General features: G+C 38.5%; 1 protein-coding gene across 7 annotated transcripts in view; it reads right to left on the bottom strand.

The window, feature by feature from the left end:
- Nucleotides 1–22,581, bottom strand: part of celf3a (cugbp, Elav-like family member 3a) — a 43,323-nt gene that overhangs the window by 2,215 nt on the left and 18,527 nt on the right. For 5 of the 7 annotated variants that reach the window (XR_007945085.1, XM_022200100.2, XM_051955550.1 and 2 more), the window contains 10 exons: nt 22,389–22,437; nt 18,439–18,567; nt 15,033–15,112; nt 9,877–10,020; nt 7,827–7,971; nt 6,087–6,236; nt 5,796–5,855; nt 2,406–2,510; nt 654–797; nt 413–545 (listed from right to left, as the gene is read on the bottom strand). Coding sequence is in view for 6 of the 7 variants with exons in the window: in XM_022200100.2 (XP_022055792.2) it covers nt 418–545; nt 654–797; nt 2,406–2,510; nt 5,796–5,855; nt 6,087–6,236; nt 7,827–7,971; nt 9,877–10,020; nt 15,033–15,112; nt 18,439–18,567; nt 22,389–22,437 (1,134 nt within the window). In the remaining variant the exon portion in view is untranslated. Of the gene's footprint in view, nt 1–402; nt 546–653; nt 798–2,405; nt 2,511–5,795; nt 5,856–6,086; nt 6,237–7,826; nt 7,972–9,876; nt 10,021–15,032; nt 15,113–18,438; nt 18,568–22,388; nt 22,438–22,581 lie in introns of all 7 variants that reach the window. The other 2 variants (XM_022200102.2, XM_022200103.2) reach the window with 2 other exon arrangements.

Here is a 22,581-nt window from a genome sequence, read left to right as displayed (position 1 = left end):
GCACAAAAACAATAAATGAAAATAAAAACAAAAAATTAATGACGGACAGTAGTTGGCATTCAACCCTGCGACAGAACACTGGTTAGACAGAAACATTTGAACCCAGTTTAAAGGCTAACTCGTCAATAAAAGTGTCCCTACATGCTGAGCAACAACAGAGAAGGAGCCACGTTTACACAGCAAAGGTATCTCCTGATCCTTGTAATGTATTTCTAAACTGACGGTATTTTCAGTGCTTCCACCTCATTAAAGTTAATCTACTGTAGGGTTATTGACTTCTTCAGTTCCACATGAAAGACAGCCATTTAAGCACTGAGCCCCAATTACATCCACTCTGTCTGCTTAACTTGCACACACATTTCCAGCTGTCTATCAATCCCCTGCCCCGTCTGCTCCACGTACAGCGGCTCACCTCCTTCAGTAAGGCCTGTTGGCGTCCTTGGGCCTCTTCAGCTGCACCTTCAGTCTCTTCATGCCGATCTGGAAGCCGTTCATGGCCTGGATGGCAGTCTGGGCGCTGGACGGGTTGTCGAAACTCACGAAACCTGAAGAAGAGACGACGGAGCGGAGAAACAAAACACAAGCATCCATGTTAGGGTGAAAACTGCAAGGCTTGGTGAGAAAAACAACTCAGAAGAATCACAGAGACTCACCAAAGCATTTGCTCTGGTTGGTGGCGCGGTCGACGAAGACCTTTGCGGAGATGACGTTTCCGAAGGGCAGGAACATCTGCAGGATCTCGGAGTCGGTGAACTCCTGCGGCAGGTGGTAGATGAAGATGTTACAGCCCTCCGGACCTGCAAAGACACACGGGAATAACACGACAAGACGTGTGAAAGAGTTGAGGGGAAACTTAATGTGCTTTTAATTCTAATGACACTCAACGATGCTTTACATGACAAGTAGCTAAAAAAAATAGCAGAAAAGAACACAAAGTCAGACATTAAGAGATGTTTAAAGGACTAATTGTAGTTCTGATGTTTTCTTGCTGTCTGGCTCCAACCTGCAGCTACGCATTAATACACAAGACTATTACTAATTTTCTCATCTAATTGTCACCAAGAAAACAAACATATAAGCATGTTTTCCAAATTTTTTTAAGAGCTCAAACTGTTGATCTGCAACCTTTACTAGACATATCACTGAAAATGTGTTTAACATGCAGATTTTTCAAGATAACGCCACAAATCTGATCTTCTGCAGACGTTAAATTACAATAAATTACTCCTAATTGTTATTTCTATTGTCTGTTTTCAAATGCATGCAATACAGAGTTTGACTTTCTGGTCTTGAATCAGTGTTATGTCACTTATCAGAGAGTCTGATTTTTGTTCATGTTGCTTAGTAATGCAGAATGATTTGCACTCGTTATATTATAATAATGAGTGGGATGACAGAAAGATAGTTTTAAGAGTTGAAATTACAAGTTGATCAACAGGAATACAGTCTGCTTTCAGCTTCTCTAACATCAGAACTGTCTGTTTTCTGTTTCTGACAGCCTCATCTTGAACTCTGGTGAGCTGTTTTGAAAACTTTTCACTGTTTTCTGGCATTCAGACTCAAACATGTATTGAATAATTACAACAGATTGTGAGCTGAAACCGTGTTTCTTTACAAAAATGAATACAGAGCTTATCTTTAATGTGATAAATTACATAACTAAAACAACTTTTAGAAGTCCTAATAAGTTTAAACAGCTGCCCAGAAGCACTTCTGGTTATCTGTGATTCAAAATATGTTTGATTTTCTGTAAACTCTCGTGTTGTCCTGCGGGTCAAATTGACCTGTTTCAAAGTTTGAAAATGTAAAAAATCTATATATTTTCACAGCGAAACTTCTGATGTCCACATTTTCAACATTTTTGGGAAATCTTTGAACATTTTTTGGTGGAAAAAAGAAATGTTAAAGATGTTTCTTAAGAACATTCACAAAAAAAAATCAACCAAAATGCAACGAATTTTGTTGGATTTTGGTTGATTTTTATGTGAATGTTCTCAAAGAAAATATCACAAGTTTTACTGATATATATGTAATCATTAGGATTTTTTTGGAAGATTTTTACTCATTTTTTGAAAATATTAGAATTTTCTTGCCACATTTGGTAGACTTTTTTGAAATCAAACTTCTAAGGGAAACATTTAAGGAACTATTGGAATTTTCTTCCTGAAGGTTTTGCAAATTTTCAGAAATTTGGGGAATTTTTTTTGCTGAATTTTTGGATTTTTTCAGACAAGGAAACAATATTTTTAGGTGCCGGTAAATGAGGACAAGAGGGTTAAACAGCTGCCCAGAAGCACCGTTGGTTATCTGTTTGATTTGCTTTCAATGAGTTAAACACAAAAACTGCTGCCGTGTTTCTCTAAGACACGGCGGTGATCATTCCTCATTTGCTCACGGCTCTTTACCTTCTCTTTGCTGCAGCTGCTGCGGCTGTTGCGGCTGCTGAGCCACCAGGGCGGGCTGGTGGGGGAACGGTTGTCCCACCAGGCCATAGGCAGCAGGGTAGGTGGCTGAGGAACAGGAGGAACAGGTGAGCAGAGGGCACCGCGAAGAAGCGCTTCTTTTTCCAGTTCTAAAAAACATCTGACAGAGCAGCGTCCCCACCCACAGATCCACTAAAAGCGGGAGATGTTTTGCATATAGTTTGTGACTCATCCTATAGTGCCGGAGGTTATTTACAGTCGTTAATGTATGTGCATGTTTAGATTCTGGATGGAAAATCTCTGCTTTACACATGCAGTGTTGAGTCCAAAAGGTAACGTAGCTGCATATATTATGTTACATAAAATGTGTCGTGTCCTGGTGTCACCGTCTGGAGAGGTATTTCTAGGAACTGAAAAATGTGAAGGGATTATTTGCGTGTACACACATCCAGAAGCACTTGAACTATTTTTCTCCTCTAATAGTGCAGCTTACTATCAGGGGCAGTAGTAACTCAAACACACAGCAATCATTGATTCTATATAAAAGATGGATGTAGCCTCCAGTCTGAAAAGTAAAGCCGGTGTGGAAGTGGCTCACGCTACAGGAGTTTAGAAAGCCTAACAGGTTTCAAAATCAGGTTGCATCACGCACAAGAGGAAGAAAATCCACAGACACTCTTCTTTCTAATGTCAGGTATGAACAGACGACAAGAATTCACCCTCTGCAGGATAATATTAAGATAATCGTGACTCAGGTAACCTCATGGGGAAACAGACGTTAAAAAAAAAGTGGAGTTTGTGATGCATTGACTTGCTCTAATAATACTCTGCAGTGAGAAAAAATGGAGTAAAAAGGAGTCTGGAGGTGACAATGAATGGTCAGGGAGATGTGGTTAATAAAGTTTGTAACAGTCTCCCATACCCAGATCACTGTAGAACGATCTGGTTGCACTTCATTCTTCATTATCATTCTGCTACAATGGAGAAAGGGCTCCGGTGTGTTTGTAACACTTTAAAACGATTATAATTAGGGATGTCTGGTAACATCGGCCCGATATCGGCATAAAAATGTAATATCGGTCAATATCATTATCGTTTTTTTGCCTATCATGAAAACCAATAAAATAATGCCTGGATCATGAACTGTTGTTTGAGACAATTAAAAAAAGGGATGAATATGGCATTTTTTTCCCATAACTGAAGTTGAAGTACTTTTCTTATTTGGCACAGGCAATGTTTACATTTTAAAGCCTTGTTGCATTTGGGAATACATCCAGTGAAGCATCACAATAAAATGAGGCATGATATGTTAATTTCATGACAGGAGATATGCGATGTTAACTAAAATTTGTTAAATAGCCCACATATATCGGTTGATATTGGAATCGGAAATTGGGAGTTGGACAATATCGGCATATCGGTTATTGGCAAAAAAAAGCCAATATCGGAAATCCCTGATTACAATCATCCTGCTAAGAACGTCATATTCACCCAAAGTAGTGATGGAGGAACTGTTGTGGTCGACTATTTGCATCAAGGGGAGAAGAACACTGGCCTTAAAACGGTTAATTCACCCAAAAACAATCTAAACCTTTGGCAAAATATTCCTATGTAGGCTGCTGCCTGGAGGTTGTTGTTGTTTCTTGTAATGAAGGTAGTAGCAGCAGAAGAGATAGCAAAAAGCCAAGCCTACATCCGGTGAGCCAGACCAGCTCATCAGCCAGGACTGGAGGTGAGATTCTGTCAGTTTCAATATCTAGCAAACATTAGCCTGAAGGGCCGGAATTAGCATCACTTTACAACAGTATCCACTGCTCCGGGCGCTAACGTGGTCATGCTAACATCCTGGATTTAACTCATGAACGTCAAAAAGTGTCAATCAGACTCCCGCAAACTGTCTGAAGTACCAGACCTTCATCAGCGAAATAGTTTGGTAAAACAAGAGAGGACATCTTAAAAAGGGAGCGGCTGTGACTCCAGTGAGCATTACCCACATGCCACATGGAGGTATGACATACCAAAGCAGTCCACCAAATGACTATAGCTCTCTTCAGAAAGCAAGAATCGTACATTATTTTCTTTTGATGTTGGAGTCATTGCTGTTGCATGCCGTGGAATGTTTAGGTATTTCATATCTCTAAATGTTACATGAGTGTGGCCTTAAACCGGCATTCTGTAAAATGACCAGCAGGGGGCGACTCCTCTGTATGTAAAAAGAGCTCCACTTGTGTTGAGGTCTACAAGAAAATTACGAAATAACCTGACTTCTCACTTAATTTAGCACCTCAGTAAACATTTTTCTAATAGGTTCATGGTCTCAATCACTAGCTTCATGTGTCCTTTAATACTAGATTATGTCAATTTTGTAAATTGTGGTCCAATTTAGAGGAAATTAGATGAGTTATGCTTCAGTTACTACAATGTGAACACAGTCGAACCTCATTCGTCATGTCTGTTGGATTCTTTGCTGTATGCTATCGAAAACAGTCATCCCATGGAATGTTTAGATATTTTATACTTCCTGATGTGGAAATGTAGGTGAGCCTGCCCATAAACATGCATTCTTTTAAATGACCAGCAGGGGGCGACTCCTCTGTATGTAAAAAGAGCTCCACTTGTGTAGAAGTTCACAAGAAAATGACAAAATAACCTTACTTCTCACTTAATCTGGCACCTCAGTAAACATTTTTCTAATAGGTTCATGGTCTCAATCACTAGCTTCATGTGTCCTTTAATACTAGATTATGTCAATTTTGTAAATTGTGGTCCAATTTAGAGGAAATTAGATGAGTTATGCTTCAGTTACTACAATGTGAACACAGTCGAACCTCATTCGTCATGTCTGTTGGATTCTTTGCTGTATGCTATCGAAAACAGTCATCCCATGGAATGTTTAGATATTTTATACTTCCTGATGTGGAAATGTAGGTGAGCCTGCCCATAAACATGCATTCTTTTAAATGACCAGCAGGGGGCGACTCCTCTGTATGTAAAAAGAGCTCCACTTGTGTAGAAGTTCACAAGAAAATGACAAAATAACCTTACTTCTCACTTAATCTGGCACCTCAGTAAACATTTTTCTAATAGGTTCATGGTCTCAATCACTAGCTCCATGTCTCCTTAAACATTAAATTATGTTAATTTTGTAAATTATGGTCCAATTTAGAGGAAATTAGATGAGCTATACAGTCATGATCGTATGAACGCAGTCGAACCTCATTCAGGTTTCCAAAAACAAAGATGGCAACGGTCAAATTCTGGACTACGTGTGCCTAAAACAGTGGCTACATCCATCTCTTATATACACTCTGTACTGATCCATGTCACTGTTTATGGTGTTAAATTGATGGCAGTAGATCCTGAGAGGCTCACCTGTGTAGTGCTGCATGCCTGTATAAGCTTGCTGCAGTGGGTCCAGGACGGGACTCTGAGCTGTGGCACAGCAAACACATGGTTACCGAATGCTTCATGCATGAAAATAAAAAGAATCCTAAATGTTATTTGGGGCACATCAGCATGCTCCAAATAACATTTAGTGCTTTAGTTTCATTTCATTTCCTCTTAATTAGGCCCTCGCTGTTGCGCATGAAAGCAGGAAGCCTGTGAATCTGTGGAGGGATATAATATGACAGTTGTAATGTATTTAGGATGCGATGGCTGTACCTTGATAGGCATGAACCCCGTTGGTGTACAGGGCCTCTGTGGTGGACTGGCCATTAGGTGGAGCTGGAACAGAGGGGTAGCTGTTCACTGCGATGGGTGGAGGCAGAGCAGGAACAGGTGTGGCAGCGATGGAGGGTGGAGTGCTGGTACCTGCAGACAATTTGAAGGAAAGACGAGAGTTTCTTCTCATTTAAAGTCCCTGAAGGCTTTTTTTTCCCTTTACAATCAGCTCCAGACTGTGGTGCAGGATCTCACATGAGCACAGTTTCCTGCCAGTTCTTGACAGATTTGGATGCTGTGCAAGAAAGATTTCTGCATTTGTGTCACTTTAGTCTGTGATGTGGGGGAAAAGGTGGTTTAATGTGTGACTCAGAACATTTGATGAAACCGAAATGACAGTCCAAAAATGAAAAACATGCCCACATTTAAAAAAGATATCTATTTTCTTAGCTTTATATGGAGAGGAACTCTGTTCTACTTGGATCCAGTTATCTCGAAATATTCCAGCTTTTTTGGGTGCAAGTTGACATACCTGCTAAACCAGTTAGTACAGTTTAGGGAAAATAACTTTTATTGTGACCAAGTATTCCATAGTTTTGTATTATGGTGACATGCAACTCCACAGCTGCTTTGGCTTCAAACAGAAAACCAAGAAGATTTTTTTTTCTCCAAAATTGAACGTGCCTTTGTGTACGTTTGTGTTCTTGCATTGTGCATAATAAGTTGGGCTTTAAACGGTGCAGGTTTAGAACAAAGGTTATGTTCCAGATTTGGAATGAAGATGAGCTTGTAAACGCTGACAGGGTCTAAGAATCAGACTAATTCCTTGGAAGGTTTCCTGTGGGTCAGACCAGGAAGATCTCAATGTGAGGGATAATCTCCTGAAACAGTTTTCATTTTTGACAGTTTGGTCGATATTTGTGCAACACTTCTGTCACTGAAATAGAAAATGTTGACAATCTTTTTAATTTTTTCCCCTTTATGGTTATTAGTTCAGAAAATATCATTAGCTGACCTCAATACTTTTGTTAATGGATGCTCAAAAATGTGACTTTTTTGACCCATACCACCCACAATCAGAGACTATTTTATCTACTTGTTAAATATTGCAGATTCGTTGACATGATGAGGGAGAAAACAGTGAAATTTTCAGGCTTTTATTTTTAATAGTTCCTGAGATATTGTTGTTCAAACGACTACAATTAAAAAAAAAAGTGCAAAAATGGGTAGCTGGCAGTTTCAGAAAGTGTTTGATATATTGATCAAAAAATGTACAGATACCAGTTTAAATATCCATAGATTATGATGAAGAAGTTTCAAGCAAATAACGAGATGGCTGAGCAGCAGACCCGTGTGGAATTTATAGTAAAATGAGTGTTTGTCTCGGGCATATTTTCTATCAAAATGTTTGTTTACATAAATCACTATTAAGCAATAGATTGCTTTAAAACGCCAAATAAACTTATCTACAACCATATCTATAAAAGAAGCTATCGAGCTAAGTGGGTTCAGGCCACTCTGACTCAATTTCCTCTCGCTGCTTTTTATACCTTAAAAGTAAAAGCTAACATGGCTAACTGCATGATAGAATGAAAAAGGAAAAAAAGAAAAAAACAGTACAAAATAGATGTTTGTAATTTTGTCCTCTTGGGTCCACCTCTCCTTGTGTATCTGTCCTCATATTTCAAGCAGAAATCTAATCAAGGCCGGCCGGGGCCAGACATCTCTGCCTCTCATTACCTGAGGACGGGGTGATGGATGCAATCGGCGTGGCAATGATGCTGCTGGGGTTGAGGGCGGCGAGCTGCTGCATCTGAACCGCCGCCACCGTGGCAACAGGAGAGAGGTAGGCCGACTGCGCCACCAAGGCCTGCTGCTGCATGAGCTGGAGAGAGACGGGGGGAATCAGGAGATGTTCGGAGTCTCTGCTTTTATGTGTAATCTCAGCTTTTGTAAAGACAAATACAAATAAATTACAAAAACAGCTCAACGTCTGACATTCAGGGAGTGATTTCTGCAGATTAAGGCTGACGCACCTCGCTCGGATTTCCATTATTAACGAGCTCAAACAACCAATCATAAAAATTGAACGGGTTTAATATAATTGCGACGGCTCCAGACTCAGCCTCAATCGGGAGTCAATATATTTAAAGTGCACGTCTAAGCAGGCTGCAGCTGTCCTCGGTGACCTGCTCTGTTTTTGCAAACCGGTGCAGATGTTCGTAATCAGTCATTACGGTCAAATCAGGGGAATAATTGGTCTTGATGTCATGCTGTGTGCTCCGTGTGTGTCTGGGCTGCAAGTGTGAAAGTAAATTATTTTATTAAATCCCGCCTCGGCTTTTCAAATCTACCTGCACTTTCTTATATTTTGAGTTCTGTGTGTGGTTGTTGGATGTTTTTCCTTGATTAAATTATATACCATTACTATAAATCAACACATCATCAATGCTGTCAGGCCTCTTTAAGCATCACAAATTGAACAGCTTTTAAATGAGGCAAATCTGAAACCATTTGCGATGAACGGTCAATTAGCAGCGACGAGAGCAGCGATCCCGGGTCACTTTATGTTGCAACTTGCCACTTTTCCAATTAAAACCATCCAGTATGACGTTAAATATCCGAACAATTGAGGTTTGCTTTCCGGAAAATTAATTCGGCGTCTTTTTTATGGTGTATGGGTTATGAAAAATACCTTCCAGTTTTTGCTTTGAGTTTTCATTTTCTCTGCGTTTTTAGACAGATTATTGTGTTTTTATCTGTCCCTTAACCCTCGTGTCGCCCTGCGGATCAAAACTGACCCGTTTTAAAAGTTTGAAAATGTAGAAAAAAATATATTTTCACAGTGACACTTCTGATGTCCACATTTTCAACATTTTTGGGAATTTTTGAACATTTTTTTGGTGGAGAAGAAATGTTAAAAACGTTTCTTAAGAACATTCACATAAAAATCAACCAAAATCCAGCGAATTTCGCTGGATTTTGGTTGATTTTTATGTGAATGTTCTCAAAGAAAACATTAGACGTTTTACTGATGTATATGTAATCACTTTAGATATTTTTAGGATTTTTTGGAAGATTTTTACTAATTTTTTGAAAATTTTACTAGAATTTTCTTGCCAAATTTGGGGGATTTGTTTAAAATAAAACTTTTAAGGGAAACTTTTAAGGAATTATTGGAATTTTCTTCCTGAAGGTTTTGCTAATTTTCAGAAATTTGGGGAAATTTTTGCTGAAGTTTTGGATTTTTTTCAGACAAAGAAACAATATTTTTTGGTGCCTGTAAATGAGGACAACAGGAGGATTAAACTCTGATGATTTCATGCCTGTTTGCTTTATTCTGCTCCCTTGGGAATCACTTATAGATTCTTCTTATTATTTTAACTTTAGTGCTTTTATCTCTATTCTAGGAAACATCTCTTAATTCATGGCTTTCCAGCTTTTCTCCAACCACAGACTATTTGCTGGACAAAGTGCCAGTTGCCATGTAAATGCTCCTCACAGACAATCAGCGTTTACTTAGAGGGATAAAGTTACACAGGATGTCTCCCGCTAGTCTGTTAGCGAGGTCACATGCGTGTTCACAAACCGAGTAAGGTTCAAATATAATCTGTGTCTGTTTTCCCACCAGCACGCAAACAGGGCTGGATGCAGAGTTAGAGTCAACGTCAGAGCAGAGAGAGACGAAGAGACGGCGACACAAAGAGAAGAGAGCGACAGAATCCTCTCAGCAGCGCGAGTTAACGTCCTCATGACAGGTAGAGTGTGTTTCTAAACGCGTGTTTCTTACGGCCTGTGTGTAGGCGTTGTAGGCCCCGAGGTGCAGGGTCATGGGACTGATGACGCCCAGCTGAGAGGCCACCTGCTGCATCCGCCTGAGTCCTCGCTCCTTCTCGGAGTCGGCAAACTTCACCACCAGGCTGGACGAGGCGCCCTGCGGAGGAAACGCACAAAATCACAACCGAACCTGTCGGGAAGGCTTTCACGTCAACTCTCAAACATCAGATCACAAGTCAGAGACACAAAAACGCCAGTCGTGCAACCACAAAGTCACAAAGTTGGAAATGGGTCAGTACAATTACTCGAGTACCACACTGGAGAGCAAACAGGGGTTTCTTGTGCTTTACTCGACCATTTTCATTTTATCCTTTCACTACGTTACATTTCAGAGAGAAATCTTGCACTTCTTACTCCAATACATTTAGTCGTTCTGAGATTAAACCATTTTTTCCGGCCTTTGTGGCTTCTGGTGTATGACAAAAAGCTGTGTGCAGTCTGGCTCACATTTCAGATGTCTATGAGTTGTTAGCAGCTCCACCAAATAATGACGTTTTCCCTCTAAATTTCTCACATGATTTAATAGTTGGACACAGTCAATTGATCCACTAAAAATCTAAAAATTTAAGCTTAAAAGGGTCAATATATAATTGTGGGACTTTTTGTATCATAGTTGACATTTTTGCTGTTTTCAGGCCTAAAATCAACATGGCCGCCTACAACAAACACCACATGGTATTTTTACACAAAGATTCTTCTAAATATTATATATACAATTCAGTGAAATAGAAATTAAAAGTTAGAAAGTTAATGTAGTAAACCTGTTGACTACTTTATATTAAATAAGTCAGAAAGCCTTGGAGTCTTGGAATTTGCTGTTTTCCAAATATAATTTGATATATTGCCAAAAAAGAAATATCTGTCATGATTATCTCAACTTAAAAAAAGAACACAATCATAGCTATTTTGAATAAGCTCATTTTATTATTGTTTAGCTCATTAGAAGGTGGTTGTTATTAAAATGGAGCGGTTATTTAGTTGACATTTTAGCAATATCCAGTCATTTTTTATTAATAAATGATTGTTTTCATAATAAATAATGATGGAATTAATAAAGATATGATCATAATGAACATAAAAAGCTTTTTTTTTTTACTTTTAACAAAAATGTATGCAAGATTTATCCCATGGACTTCAAAAGTCCCTCAATTATATATTAATCCAAAAACAGAAAATAAATGTGTGAATCAGAGCTTTGTTTCCTTTTTTTTTTTAGCTCCATCTGCTGCAGCTGCAACAGTAACATGCTGCTGACACACTGATGGATTAGTATTAACAATCTAATGATGTTCTGTATAAAATTATTACAGTTAGAGGAGACAAAACACGTACTTTTACTCTAATACTTTAACTACAACCTGCTGCTAACAACAGTGCAATTTTAATAGGACTTTTCATGCAGTGGCGTATTTGTACATAGATTTATTGGTACTTTTCTACTTCAGTAAAGGATGTGAATAAATCTTCCACATCTGGTCTCTGATGCATGACTGCTGTTGTCACCTTGACTTCCCCCTCATTTCTTGTCAGCTCCATATCATATATAAGCAAACAGAAGCTAAATACCAGAGAAAATGAAACCAAAAACAATTAAAAAAATGATTATAATGCAATATTGTTATAGTGCAAATAGACTGTCTCCATGATTCAAACATCCACAGTGTTTCCTGGAGTAAGTATGCAAACCTCGAGGCTAATGACATCGACAAAAAGCTGCTTGGAGTCAGGAGTTAGTGAAGCTGGAGTCCAATCAATGGAGCATGAGAGGAGATTAGAGCTCTGCTGACTTGTAAGAAAACATTTTGAGTTTGCTGATGTGAACTATGCCTCATGCAAAAGAGATCTCAGAAGACTTACAATCAAGGATTCACTGATTTGCATAAAGCTGGAAACGGTTGCAAAGTAATCTCTGAATGTTTTTTTTTTTACATATTCATCAGTCCACAGTTAGACAAACTGATGATTTAGTTCTGTGGCTACTCTTCATAGAAGTGGGAGCTGAGATGACTCCGAAGGCACGAGGCAGAATGCTCAATGAGGTAAAAAAAAAAAGAAAAGAGGAAGCTCTGAGAACGAGCTAAAGGCTTAAATGAATGGTTGGAGCTGTTTAACATCTATGTTCATGGATCTGACAGCCTCAGATCTCAGCGCATGGAGGAAGCTGCTGCTTGAAAAAGACGTTGCTGCGAAAAGGAACCTGATACTCCACAAGAGGAAAACGTATTCAAACACCAAAACAAACAAACAAAAACATGTTGAGTTTGGGCGCAGTATTACAGCTAACATACAAGAAGCAAACTACGAAATCTGCCAGTGTAATTTTCCATTTTATAACCACAATTAAATAACAGCCGCTGTTAATATGGAGGAGAAAGAAACATGCTGCCCTTAACCCTGTAAATCCCACTGCAGAAATATATCTGTTTTATTTTTTTTAATATTATTTTCTATCAAACAGAATATACGTATATATATCTATATATGAGAAAAAATATACATATTTATATCTAATATTTTTTGCTATTTTTTCTAGATTTGTTTTATATATTATTACTATTTATTATTATTATTCATATTTTTTTACATTATATATTATTTTTTGGTTTTTATTGCTCATTTTCTTCTATATTTGGGTTTAGATATTATCATTCTTATTCTTTTTCTTATTATTATTATTATTTATATTTTTGGTTTTATTTATTTTTTGCTATTTTTTTCCTATATTTCGGTTCATAAATACATATTTTTGTTTATTTATTTATTTTTTTGCTATTTTTGTCTATATTTGGGTCTTGCGGGGTTAAAAGCTAGTGAAAATTTTTAAAAAAAAAGATTTCTTTCAGCTCTGGAAACCACTGGACAACATCAAGAACTGTAAATGTGTAATAAAATAATCATAACAATATCATAATGAAAATAATAGATTTTACTTTGCATACTTTATTTCCAGCACTGCTTAGAGCACAAAAGGAGCATCGCATAACAGCATGAAAACATGTGATTTTGGGGCTGCTCTGCTGCAAATATGACGCAAAACTAAACACTTTTTTTTATCAAAGTATCTGGATAATGTCAGGGTGGTTGTTTGTCAGCTGAAACTCAGTGAAAGCTGCAGTCGAACATCAAAGTAAATCTACAACAGACTGACTTCAAACAAGGAAAATCCATCTTTTGGAGTCGCCCAGACTTTAACTCAGTAGATACACTGTGAAATGACTTCCTTAGAGTAGATATCAGTTGTGTAAATTCCTCCTCTGTGCAGGTTTGATCTGCAGAAACACTTGTTTGAGGTTACGGCTGCCACAGGACATCGAGTTCTTAGTAAATCCAGCAGTTCACTTACTTTTATCACCAGATGCATGAATGTTTAATGGGTCTGTTTAATGCATCTACATCAGATCTCACTTTAAGATAAGACAAGATAACAATTTATTAATCCTGCAGTGGGGAAATGTGCAGTTAGAGCACCAAAGATAGCGCAAACGTTTTAGGAATGTAAAAGTAAAAAGGAACCACAGTATACACAAATAATAGTTCTAATAACTACTGTACTAACAAGATAAGCACTTAAAGTACAGTACAGTAGTTTCTCAGAATATATTAATATTAAAAAATAATACATAAAGCATTTTAAAAGAATATTAAATCGTAAATTAAATCTGGCATAGTGTTCACTTGTTGTCATGGTTACAGTGACGCCGTGCCGCTATCTGGCAATGATACAGAAATCTTTACCAAATCTCCACATTTGTCCAAAATGATTAGAAATTTGTCCAGAACTTGCTCAAAAATCCTCTTTGTTGACTGTTCACAATCTGTCCAAAAATAAGTTAAACATCTAGGATGGCTTAGAAGGGTTCCAAAAATGACTAAAAAACAATAAAAATGCGTCCAAAATTGCTCAAATTTGACCTCATAAAACAAGTGTGTTTTTTAAATCTTGTCAAAATTTGTCAAAAATGGCGCAAAATATGTGCAAAATGACTAGAAATTACTCAAATTTGTCCCGAACTTGCTCAAAGAATCTTCCTTAACTGTTCAAAACCTGTCCAAAATGAGTTAATGGTCTAGGATGGCTGCGAATGGTTAAAAAAATACTAAAAATGTGTCCAAAATGACTTTAAAAGTCTTAAAACTATTAAAATTTTCCCTAAAAAGCAGGAATTATTCAAAGATACAATTTCACAAACAATCTGTGGTCCGCAGTGGTGGATTTGTCGTAGGATCGCAATCATGTGATCATCAGCACAGGTGTTGTTGTGGCTACAGTGACGCCGTGCCGCTATCTCGCAATGATGCAGAAATCTTTAACAAATTCGTGGCTCCAGACTGTAAGCCACATCACTGCCACAGTCTAATCAACTGGTCCTTGTGTCTTTTCTGACCTTCCCTGAAAATTTCATCTAAATTTGTTGATCTGTGTTTTTGGTGTAATGTTGCTAACAGACAGACAAACCAACACCGACCGTCATATAACTTCACCACGTTCCTTTGCGGAGTAATACTTACTGCATGTATCAGTGGGGTTGCACAGACTTTTTGATGAATGGAAATACAGTTAGAGTGTTATTATTGTACAGATTGTCTATAAAGCACATTTTGTAGAGAGCAAAAAGCTAATGAAATAGCATATATTCTACCGTATGTACAAAAATAGATGTTGCACAGGGTGTTTAAAGAGCAAAACATTCATAATAACACAGCATATGTTGATATTGTACCAAAGAGTTGTACGACAGTTTCGACTATTACTGCAAAGAAACGAAAAACTCGTCTTGTTTTTCTTCCTGCTGCATAAAATGATGCAAAAATACACTTCTGGCGTTAACTAGGATGTTCATTAAATTTAGTCGACCTGCGTCAAATCGCTAACCCACAACGGAAAATTTTAAAAAATGACCTCATTTTAGAAAAAAAGAAACTAATAATGTTGCCCTCTATTGTGTGTGTGGAGGAGAGGGGGACAGAAATGAGAAGTGGTGACTATTAGCTGAGTCACCATGCTGAGTGTCTAAATGACTGGATTTGGAGCATCTGAGTGTGTCTGTTTGATCTCACCGAAAATGTGTGTAGCCATCTGTGTGAGTGAGTGTGTGTGTGTGGACTTACAGGTAAAGTACGACTCCCGTGCAGAGCGTTGATGGCGGCCTGGGCCTCTGCGTTGCTCTGGAACTTTACAAATGCACACCCTACATGAAATGACACACCATTAACCACGGCCTCGCACACACACAGTGTAACAAAACCACCTCCCTTTAAAATACATTAGAAGCCGTCTTACATCCAGCGCTTCATCAGTTACCGTGGCATCATTAAACATGGTCCACAGAACATTCATTGCTTCATCAATCACAGCCCGTAAACCACCAAACGCATCATTAGCCATGACCCATAAAACCTATTGCACTATTAGTCATGCCTCGCGCAACAAACGCAGAAAAATCTAGCATCTGTGTTTGAACTGTCGCCGGACTTTGATTTACACGGCAAATATCATTAGCATTGTTGTTAGTGACAACCGTAATTTATACCACGTGACGGTGAATGTGCCGCCGGCCTTATTCTCGGGGCCGGATACAAATACAAACAGTTAAGCAAAGTCAATAGCAGTTTTACAGTCGTGGCCCCGGAGTCCAGCTGCATTCATTTCCAACCAAAGTGCTTTAAAGGACACTTGACTTGAGGCTGCTTCGGGAAATCACGGAGGGTGTCGCTTTACAAAATCTTCTTAGCGCTGAACATATTATTCACTGGGACAAATCTAAATTATTGCTGAGGGTTTTAAGCAGTTGAATCAGCCTGGGTGATTTAAACAAGATGACATGTTGCATCTTATTGCATTAAAGGCATTATGGAGGATGTTTTTTTTGTTTAATTTGTCTGATTCACATAAAATGAATATACTGACCTTTAGTGGACTTGTATGTATGGTCTCTAAAAGAATAAAAAATCAAAAAAAATAACTGTGGACATGGCAGGACCTGAAAAACATCAGCCAATCAAAGCGCTCGGACCGAGGCGTTTGGTTTGCTCCCTTTCCTGTCAATCAAAAATCTTCCGGCTCAGGCCTAGTTACGTAGATTACGTACGCCTTGGACTTACGTGTTTTCTGTATGTGTTGCTTTGGTATAGCTTCGTAGTTAGCTGGCGACTTGTTTTGCTCATCTTTTTTTACACAATGGCAGATAAAGATCCAGGGGGACCCAGCCGTAAAAGACAACTTCACGAGTCCTACGCAAGTATCTGGAGGGGGGCGTTTCTTCGTAAATGTTAAGAGGGGGAGGTTAGAGGGGGGGTGAAGGAGAGGTTGTATGTGCGCATGCGCATGCTACGTCCAAAGTTGTAGGAAATTAAATCTCCTCTAATGCCTTTAAATGACCCACATTATGCACAATTACAAGTTTATAGTTTTATTTTTTGGATCTACAAATATTAAGATGACGAAAACACATTATTTTTCTCCACTGAGTCTCTTTTTACCCTCAGAAAGCTTCAGACAGAAACAGCCCCTTGTGAAAAGTCCAGTTTCCACAAGGAAGTTGCTCATTTTTTGTTTGAGGGCGAACAAGTGTTTTGTAAATGTGTCACATGATGATCCAGATAGGTAACAGAAGAAAAGCCTGGACTTGAAATGAAGCATTTCAGGCAGCACTTTCTGCGGGGGAGAATAAGTTCCTTTTGGTAAGGACTTTGGCCTTAGTATGACCTTCTCCATGTACTAAAAAGCTGCTATATAACACGCTATAGGAAAGGGAGGAAAAGCCAAAAAACCATAATATGGGCTCTTTGAGCAGAGAGCATTTAAAGTTAAACATTGCTAACAGTTAGCTATGTGCGCTGGGATTATCTTTAGCATAGTCAAAATTCACAGATATGGCTCTTTAAATGCAATTTTAATGGGCTTCCTTAAACATTTCGCTCAAAAGTGTCTAAAGGAATATTTATGGTTATTTATTATGCATTAAAGCATGGGTAGGCAGTATTTTTTGAAGTCGCTGGACAATAAAGTCCCATAATAACCTTTTAGCATGTTGTTATTCAAGTGATCTTCGAGGAAACTAGACTTCTGCACCTTTGGCTCAGTTTTTAGGCTTAGAAATCCTAGCCTGTGACTGAAGATTTTGGCCAATCACAGGGCTTTTCAGAAAGACAGAGTGGTTCCTATTGGCTGCTCTACAAATGCAGATGTGCATCACTTTAGATGGTAGAAAATCCTGCAGTAAAAGTTGCTATTTCAGCCTAAGCAATAAGTGTCTAAACTCCAGAGAAACCCCCAAAAAAGAAGACAGGCGTAATCAAAACAACAGTCTGTTAATAAATGCAATAAAACACCTGTCAGTAGCAGTAAAGCAAACTCATATGTTCATTAACTTCTTTATTCTGAGCTTGTTGTTCATCTTTGGTGACAATTTAGCCACACATTTCATTTTCCTGTGTGTTCTAGTGGTTGGTTGGGTTGTGCAGGCAGATTTACAGCCCAAGTTGGTGGTGAGTAGCTGCGCTAAATGTTGCTAATAGTGTAAACTTCTTATAACCGAAGCCAAAACCTCATAGCTGTAGTTAAATCAAAATCATGTTTATCTTCATGTTTTGCTTAAAAAGGGAATCCTCGATTTATGTCGGAGTTCCGTTTCTGGGGATCAACAAAAGTCGTGTTCACCATAAGTCAGAACGCCGGCGAAAATGTAAACACAGCTGTTACGTGCATCACGATATCAATCAGTTCTTCAGAAAAGTCATGAATACCAACGACTTTCACGCATGTATGAATCATTTTACTAAAAGATAACAGAATATTGTAACGGACTGATATTGTTGTTGATTTGAGGTTTCAGTGTTTATTGTTCAGTTCCAGATTTACCTGATGTCAGTGAATGTGCCATGTTTAGTTAGCTCACCTCTGATTGGCCGAGAGCCAGCAATAGAGAGAGCTGGGAACAGCGACGAATTCTGGAGCTAGGGTGTGGGGTTTGTGTAGCTATTTTGGCATTGGCTGTGACTCACAATATCCTTGGTGAAGTTTCAATAAATGTCATCACAGAAGGTTTCTACAATATGTTGACCTGTTTTTACAACAACCGGAGAATGGAAACAAAGCTGTCTTATTGCGCCGCGGGACGACATATTCATCTGCTCGTCAGCTAGTTCCAAGTAACCCGTTCTGACGTAACGATGAAACGCCGTAGGTCGAGGACGTCGTAAACAGAGGACCCCCTGTAAATGTGCCTGTCTTGTGCAAGGGGGGCAAAAAGTTAAAGCTGCAGGAGGAGGACATTGTCTTCCAAATCCTTGCCTACCCCAGCTTTATACCTGCATGTCACCAGTCCACAAAATGACAGTTTGTTTGGTTTTAATTTCGCAGCAAATTACTTTTTATTGTTTACACCCTATACCAGGCTTCATTTTTATGCACAGCCCTTTGTTTTCTTTTTTACATTTTTCGTTTATTTTGTGAGTTTATCCTCAGGTTTTGCTGAGCCAATTTTACATTTTTTCAGGTATGAGTTGGCATTACCTTTGCTGGTCCCGTCAGGCCCGCGGAGCACCGTGCACTCCTCTATGCTGCCAAACGGCTCGAACATTTTCCTCACGTCGGTGTCCGTCTGCTGCTTCCCCAGCATACCCACAAACAGCTTCCTGTCTTCTAAGGGGAAGGAGATCACCAGGATGGGAGGGAGATGGAAAAAAAAACAAACCAAAAAGCAGGACAATGTGAGTGAGATTAAAGAAGTGATGCAAGAAGAAGAGAAAAGGGAGATGTGCCATGTCACTGTGCACGCATGAATAACTGAGAGCAACAACAACGGTGCTACAGAACACGACTGCGATACTCCGGGGCGCCACCAGAGCGCAGCAACTTGAACGGCACAACAAACAAACAGCATCTGGCGGTGACTCAAATGTTTGTCACCCTCTGTGTTGTCAGAGAAGCTGCTCCGTCTGTCCCCGTCTGTGAAGGATCAGATCAGTGTTTCTGCATGTTGGAGCCCATTCACTACAAATCACATACGCCGTTCATTCCTGCACACTGTTCCCTAAAAGAACACCGCACACCGAGAGATTCTAACCTCGATTCAAGCTGCCATTTCATCCCAATCTACTTAAGTCTGGCAAACACCTGAAATTTGTGGATTTGTCTCTTCTATTGTTCACTCAGACGCAGCTTAAATGCCAGTAGTGACGCTGCAGGTCTGAATACTCGAAGCTGTCGGTGTGGTGTGTTGATTTAAGTGTTCTGTGATGAAAAGCATCGAATTCACACACAATCGATGCCAGACTGCAAATAGAAAAGTGGACGATGAGAGAAGAAGAATCTGGTAATTTCTTGGACGAAAAAGTTGCGGTTTTGACAGTCAGGCCTTGGATTTTGGACACATTTTGGACGTATTTTTTGCCTCTCAACACCACAATAACACGCTGTACTGTTAAATTATTACAAGTATTCTGATTTTTCTGTGAAAAATTAACTGTTATGTTGACTGCAAGCAAATTTCTGTTCCTGTAAGTTAATTGGAAAACCAAAGCAATGCTCTGTCCAACAAGATGCATCGTATTTGATTTTAATGAGCCACAAAATACAGAATGATGATCTTCAATGTGGTATAAAATCAAATGTAGAAAATCTGAACTGACTTTAAGGACAGTGGACAGCAGGCGTTTTGATTTGTCACAGTGTGACAACGAGCCAACGTGCACAATACCAGGACCCTGAAGCCGAAGCAGCTATATGGAATTCAGCCATCAGTAATTTTATCATCTACACCTGTGCTTCTCCCACTGTGGCGTGTCCAAGTGTATTAAAAAAACAACAACAACGGGCCTTATCAGAGACAGAGGATGCTGCAAAATGGAGATTTGGACTATTTCTTCAATATTAAAATCCAAGCAAAACACGTGACGGAGCGCTGTCTGCATCTTAAACAAGTTTCAAGTTGCACAATTTGTAAGGCCGACAGCTGACTCTAAACTGTGGTATGGTTTGGAAAAGTGAGCAACAATGATGTATAGTCACTCAGATCAGACAGCAAGCAAACCGTGACAAGATATTCAGTGAATCTGACAGAAAATGTGTTAAATGCACCTTCGAGTCTCTAAAAGAGCTTAAAAAATGTGCTCGTAAATGTTGAAAGGTGTGTGAAAATGTACCGATTAAGTATCTACTGGGACAGATGGATCTTTGTTGTAAAAACTGCTGTGCAACTCCAGCAGCATATGTGTTGTTATTTAAGCACGCAGCTTAAATACTGTCCCCCTTTTCAGCAAATTAATTAAAGTCTCTCATGTCCCCACAGTGTGTTTTTCAGCTCAGAACGCTGCAAAGATGGTTCATTTCACCATGACTGTGTATAATCGCTGGTTTTAGGGCTTTTCTAAATGGTCAGAAATGCTCTGTAAACCAATGAGCTGCTGCCCTATTCAGGAAAGAAACTCTCTCTGTTTCTGTTATTGGCAGTTTGAGCTGGATGGTTATTGGTTAGATAGGATAGTATATGTAGCACCTGGGTCGAATGTGTAAAGCTTGGAGGCTAACTAGTTATCGGAAAGAGCTTTACCTAAAGTTTGTAGCAGCCATAAAATACAACAAAAAAACGTATTTTCATGATGTGGACCTTTAAAGCTGTTGAGGTGGTGCACAGTGTAGGATGGCAGCAACAAAACATCCAGTTTAATAAGTCACTAAACCTGCTGCTGAATCTGAACAATGATCTGCTCAAGGGATGATGAAATCTTGCAAATTTCAATGTAAGTACTTGATGTGATCTAAATTCTGGTGGTGTTTTCAGAATAACATCCTTAAAACACCAGAACACCAGAATATTTAGGGTCCATTACAGGGGTGTCAAACATGCGGCCTGTGGGCCAAAACCGGTCCTCCAGAGGGTCCAATCCGGCCCACAAAGTGTAAAAACTAGAGAGAAGACATTAACTGCAAATTATAAATTAGTAAAACTAGAAATTTAAAATAATTTCTAGACCATGACACGCTGTTTTGATCATGAAGTAAAATGCTCGATTTTTCTTTTGTCGTTTTGTGTCTCATTTTTGTAATATTTTGTCTTGTTTTTGTCTTTCTTTGTCATTTGTTTCATGCTTTTGTTTGTCATTTTTGTCATTTTGTGTCTCATTTATGTCTCACTTGTTTTTGGCTTATTTTTGTCAATTTGTGTTTTGCTTTACCCGTTGTTTTGTGTAGCGTTTTTGTCGTTTTGTGTTTTTGTCTCACTTGTGTTGTTAGTCTATTTTTTATTATCATTTTGTTTCTCGTTTTTATCATTTTTTGTCAATTTTTGTCATTTGTCCATTTTTTTGTTGCTTTCTAACCTTTTTGTTTAATGTTTGCCTGTTTTTGTTTTGCTTTATGTTGTTTGTGTAATTTTTTGTCGTTTGTTTCTCGTTTTTGTCATTTTGTGTCTCATTTTTGTAATATTTTGTCCTGCTTTTGTCTTTCTTGTCATTTGTTTTATGCTTTTGTCATTTTGTTTCTCATTTTTGCCGTTTTGTGTTTCCTTTTTGTCTCGCTTGTTTTTTTGTCTTATTTTTGTCGTTTTGTGTTTTGCTTTATCCATTGTTTTGTGTAGCGTTTTTGTCGTTTGTGTTTTTGTCTCACTCGTGTTGTTAGTCTATTTTTATCATTCTGTTTCTCGCTTTTATCATTTTTTGTTTATGTTTGTTTTTTGTCCATTTTTTTGTCGCTTTCTAACCTTTTGTTTAATGTTTTGTCTGTTTTTTGTTTTGCTTCGTGTTGTTTGTGTAATTTTTTGTCGTTTTGTCATTTTGTGTCTCATTTTTGTAATATTTTGTCTTGTTTTTTGTCTTTTTTGGCTGACTTTTGTCGTTTTGATCATACAGTAAACTACTATATAATTCAGTTCCAGATAGCTGTGAATAAATGTTTTGTTCCTTTGGAAGTTGTAATGTGGAAATGATAAACTGAGGCTGAATGTTGTTGAAATGGAATTTAATTTTCTTAAGAAATTTCAGGTTGTTCATAATGTTTTGTAAAAGATAATTCCTTAAATGTGAGGATTTTCAGAATGTACTTTTTTGCACTAAAACAAAGGAGTTGTGGTTAGTTATAGGTTAATAAGTTATGACTTTACTGATCACTTGAGATCAAATTGGGCTGAATGTGGAACCTGAACTAAATGAGTTTGACACCCCTGGTCTATTAAGTCTAGGTTTCTGTTTTGTGAAGATTTACCTGTTTTCTTCCTTTCTCATTGTACTTTTATTAACTTTATTGATCCTTGTATGCTCATTTTAAATATTCATTATTGCTACATTTCCATTTTGTAGAATCCCATTACAGCTCTTGCCCTACACAAAAGTCTTGAGCTATAAATTTCACCTTCTTGCAAGTGTCACTGCAGGACTAACGGACATGTCAGCGTGGATATTTTTGGTGGTTGACACAGTAAAGGTGTTGCTGTTTGAACAGGTGCTGTGGGGACAGGTGTCTCTTACCCCCTCTGCTCTCGCTGTCTGCTGGCTTCACCTGGATCGGGCGGTTCATCTGCAAAGAGGCCACACAACACAGCAGGGTCACTTTAAATGCATACAGGTCAGGAGTAGCGAGCAGCAAGGCAGGAAGAAAAAAACAAAACGGGAGGAATTTATACGCAAAACAGCTTTACAAGCTAGAAATAAAGTGGCACTA

The sequence above is a fragment of the Acanthochromis polyacanthus genome, chromosome 11 (genome assembly GCF_021347895.1).
Source record: "Acanthochromis polyacanthus isolate Apoly-LR-REF ecotype Palm Island chromosome 11, KAUST_Apoly_ChrSc, whole genome shotgun sequence".
NCBI classification, from domain to species: Eukaryota; Metazoa; Chordata; class Actinopteri; family Pomacentridae; genus Acanthochromis; species Acanthochromis polyacanthus.
This window is presented reverse-complemented; position numbering and strand designations above follow the sequence as displayed.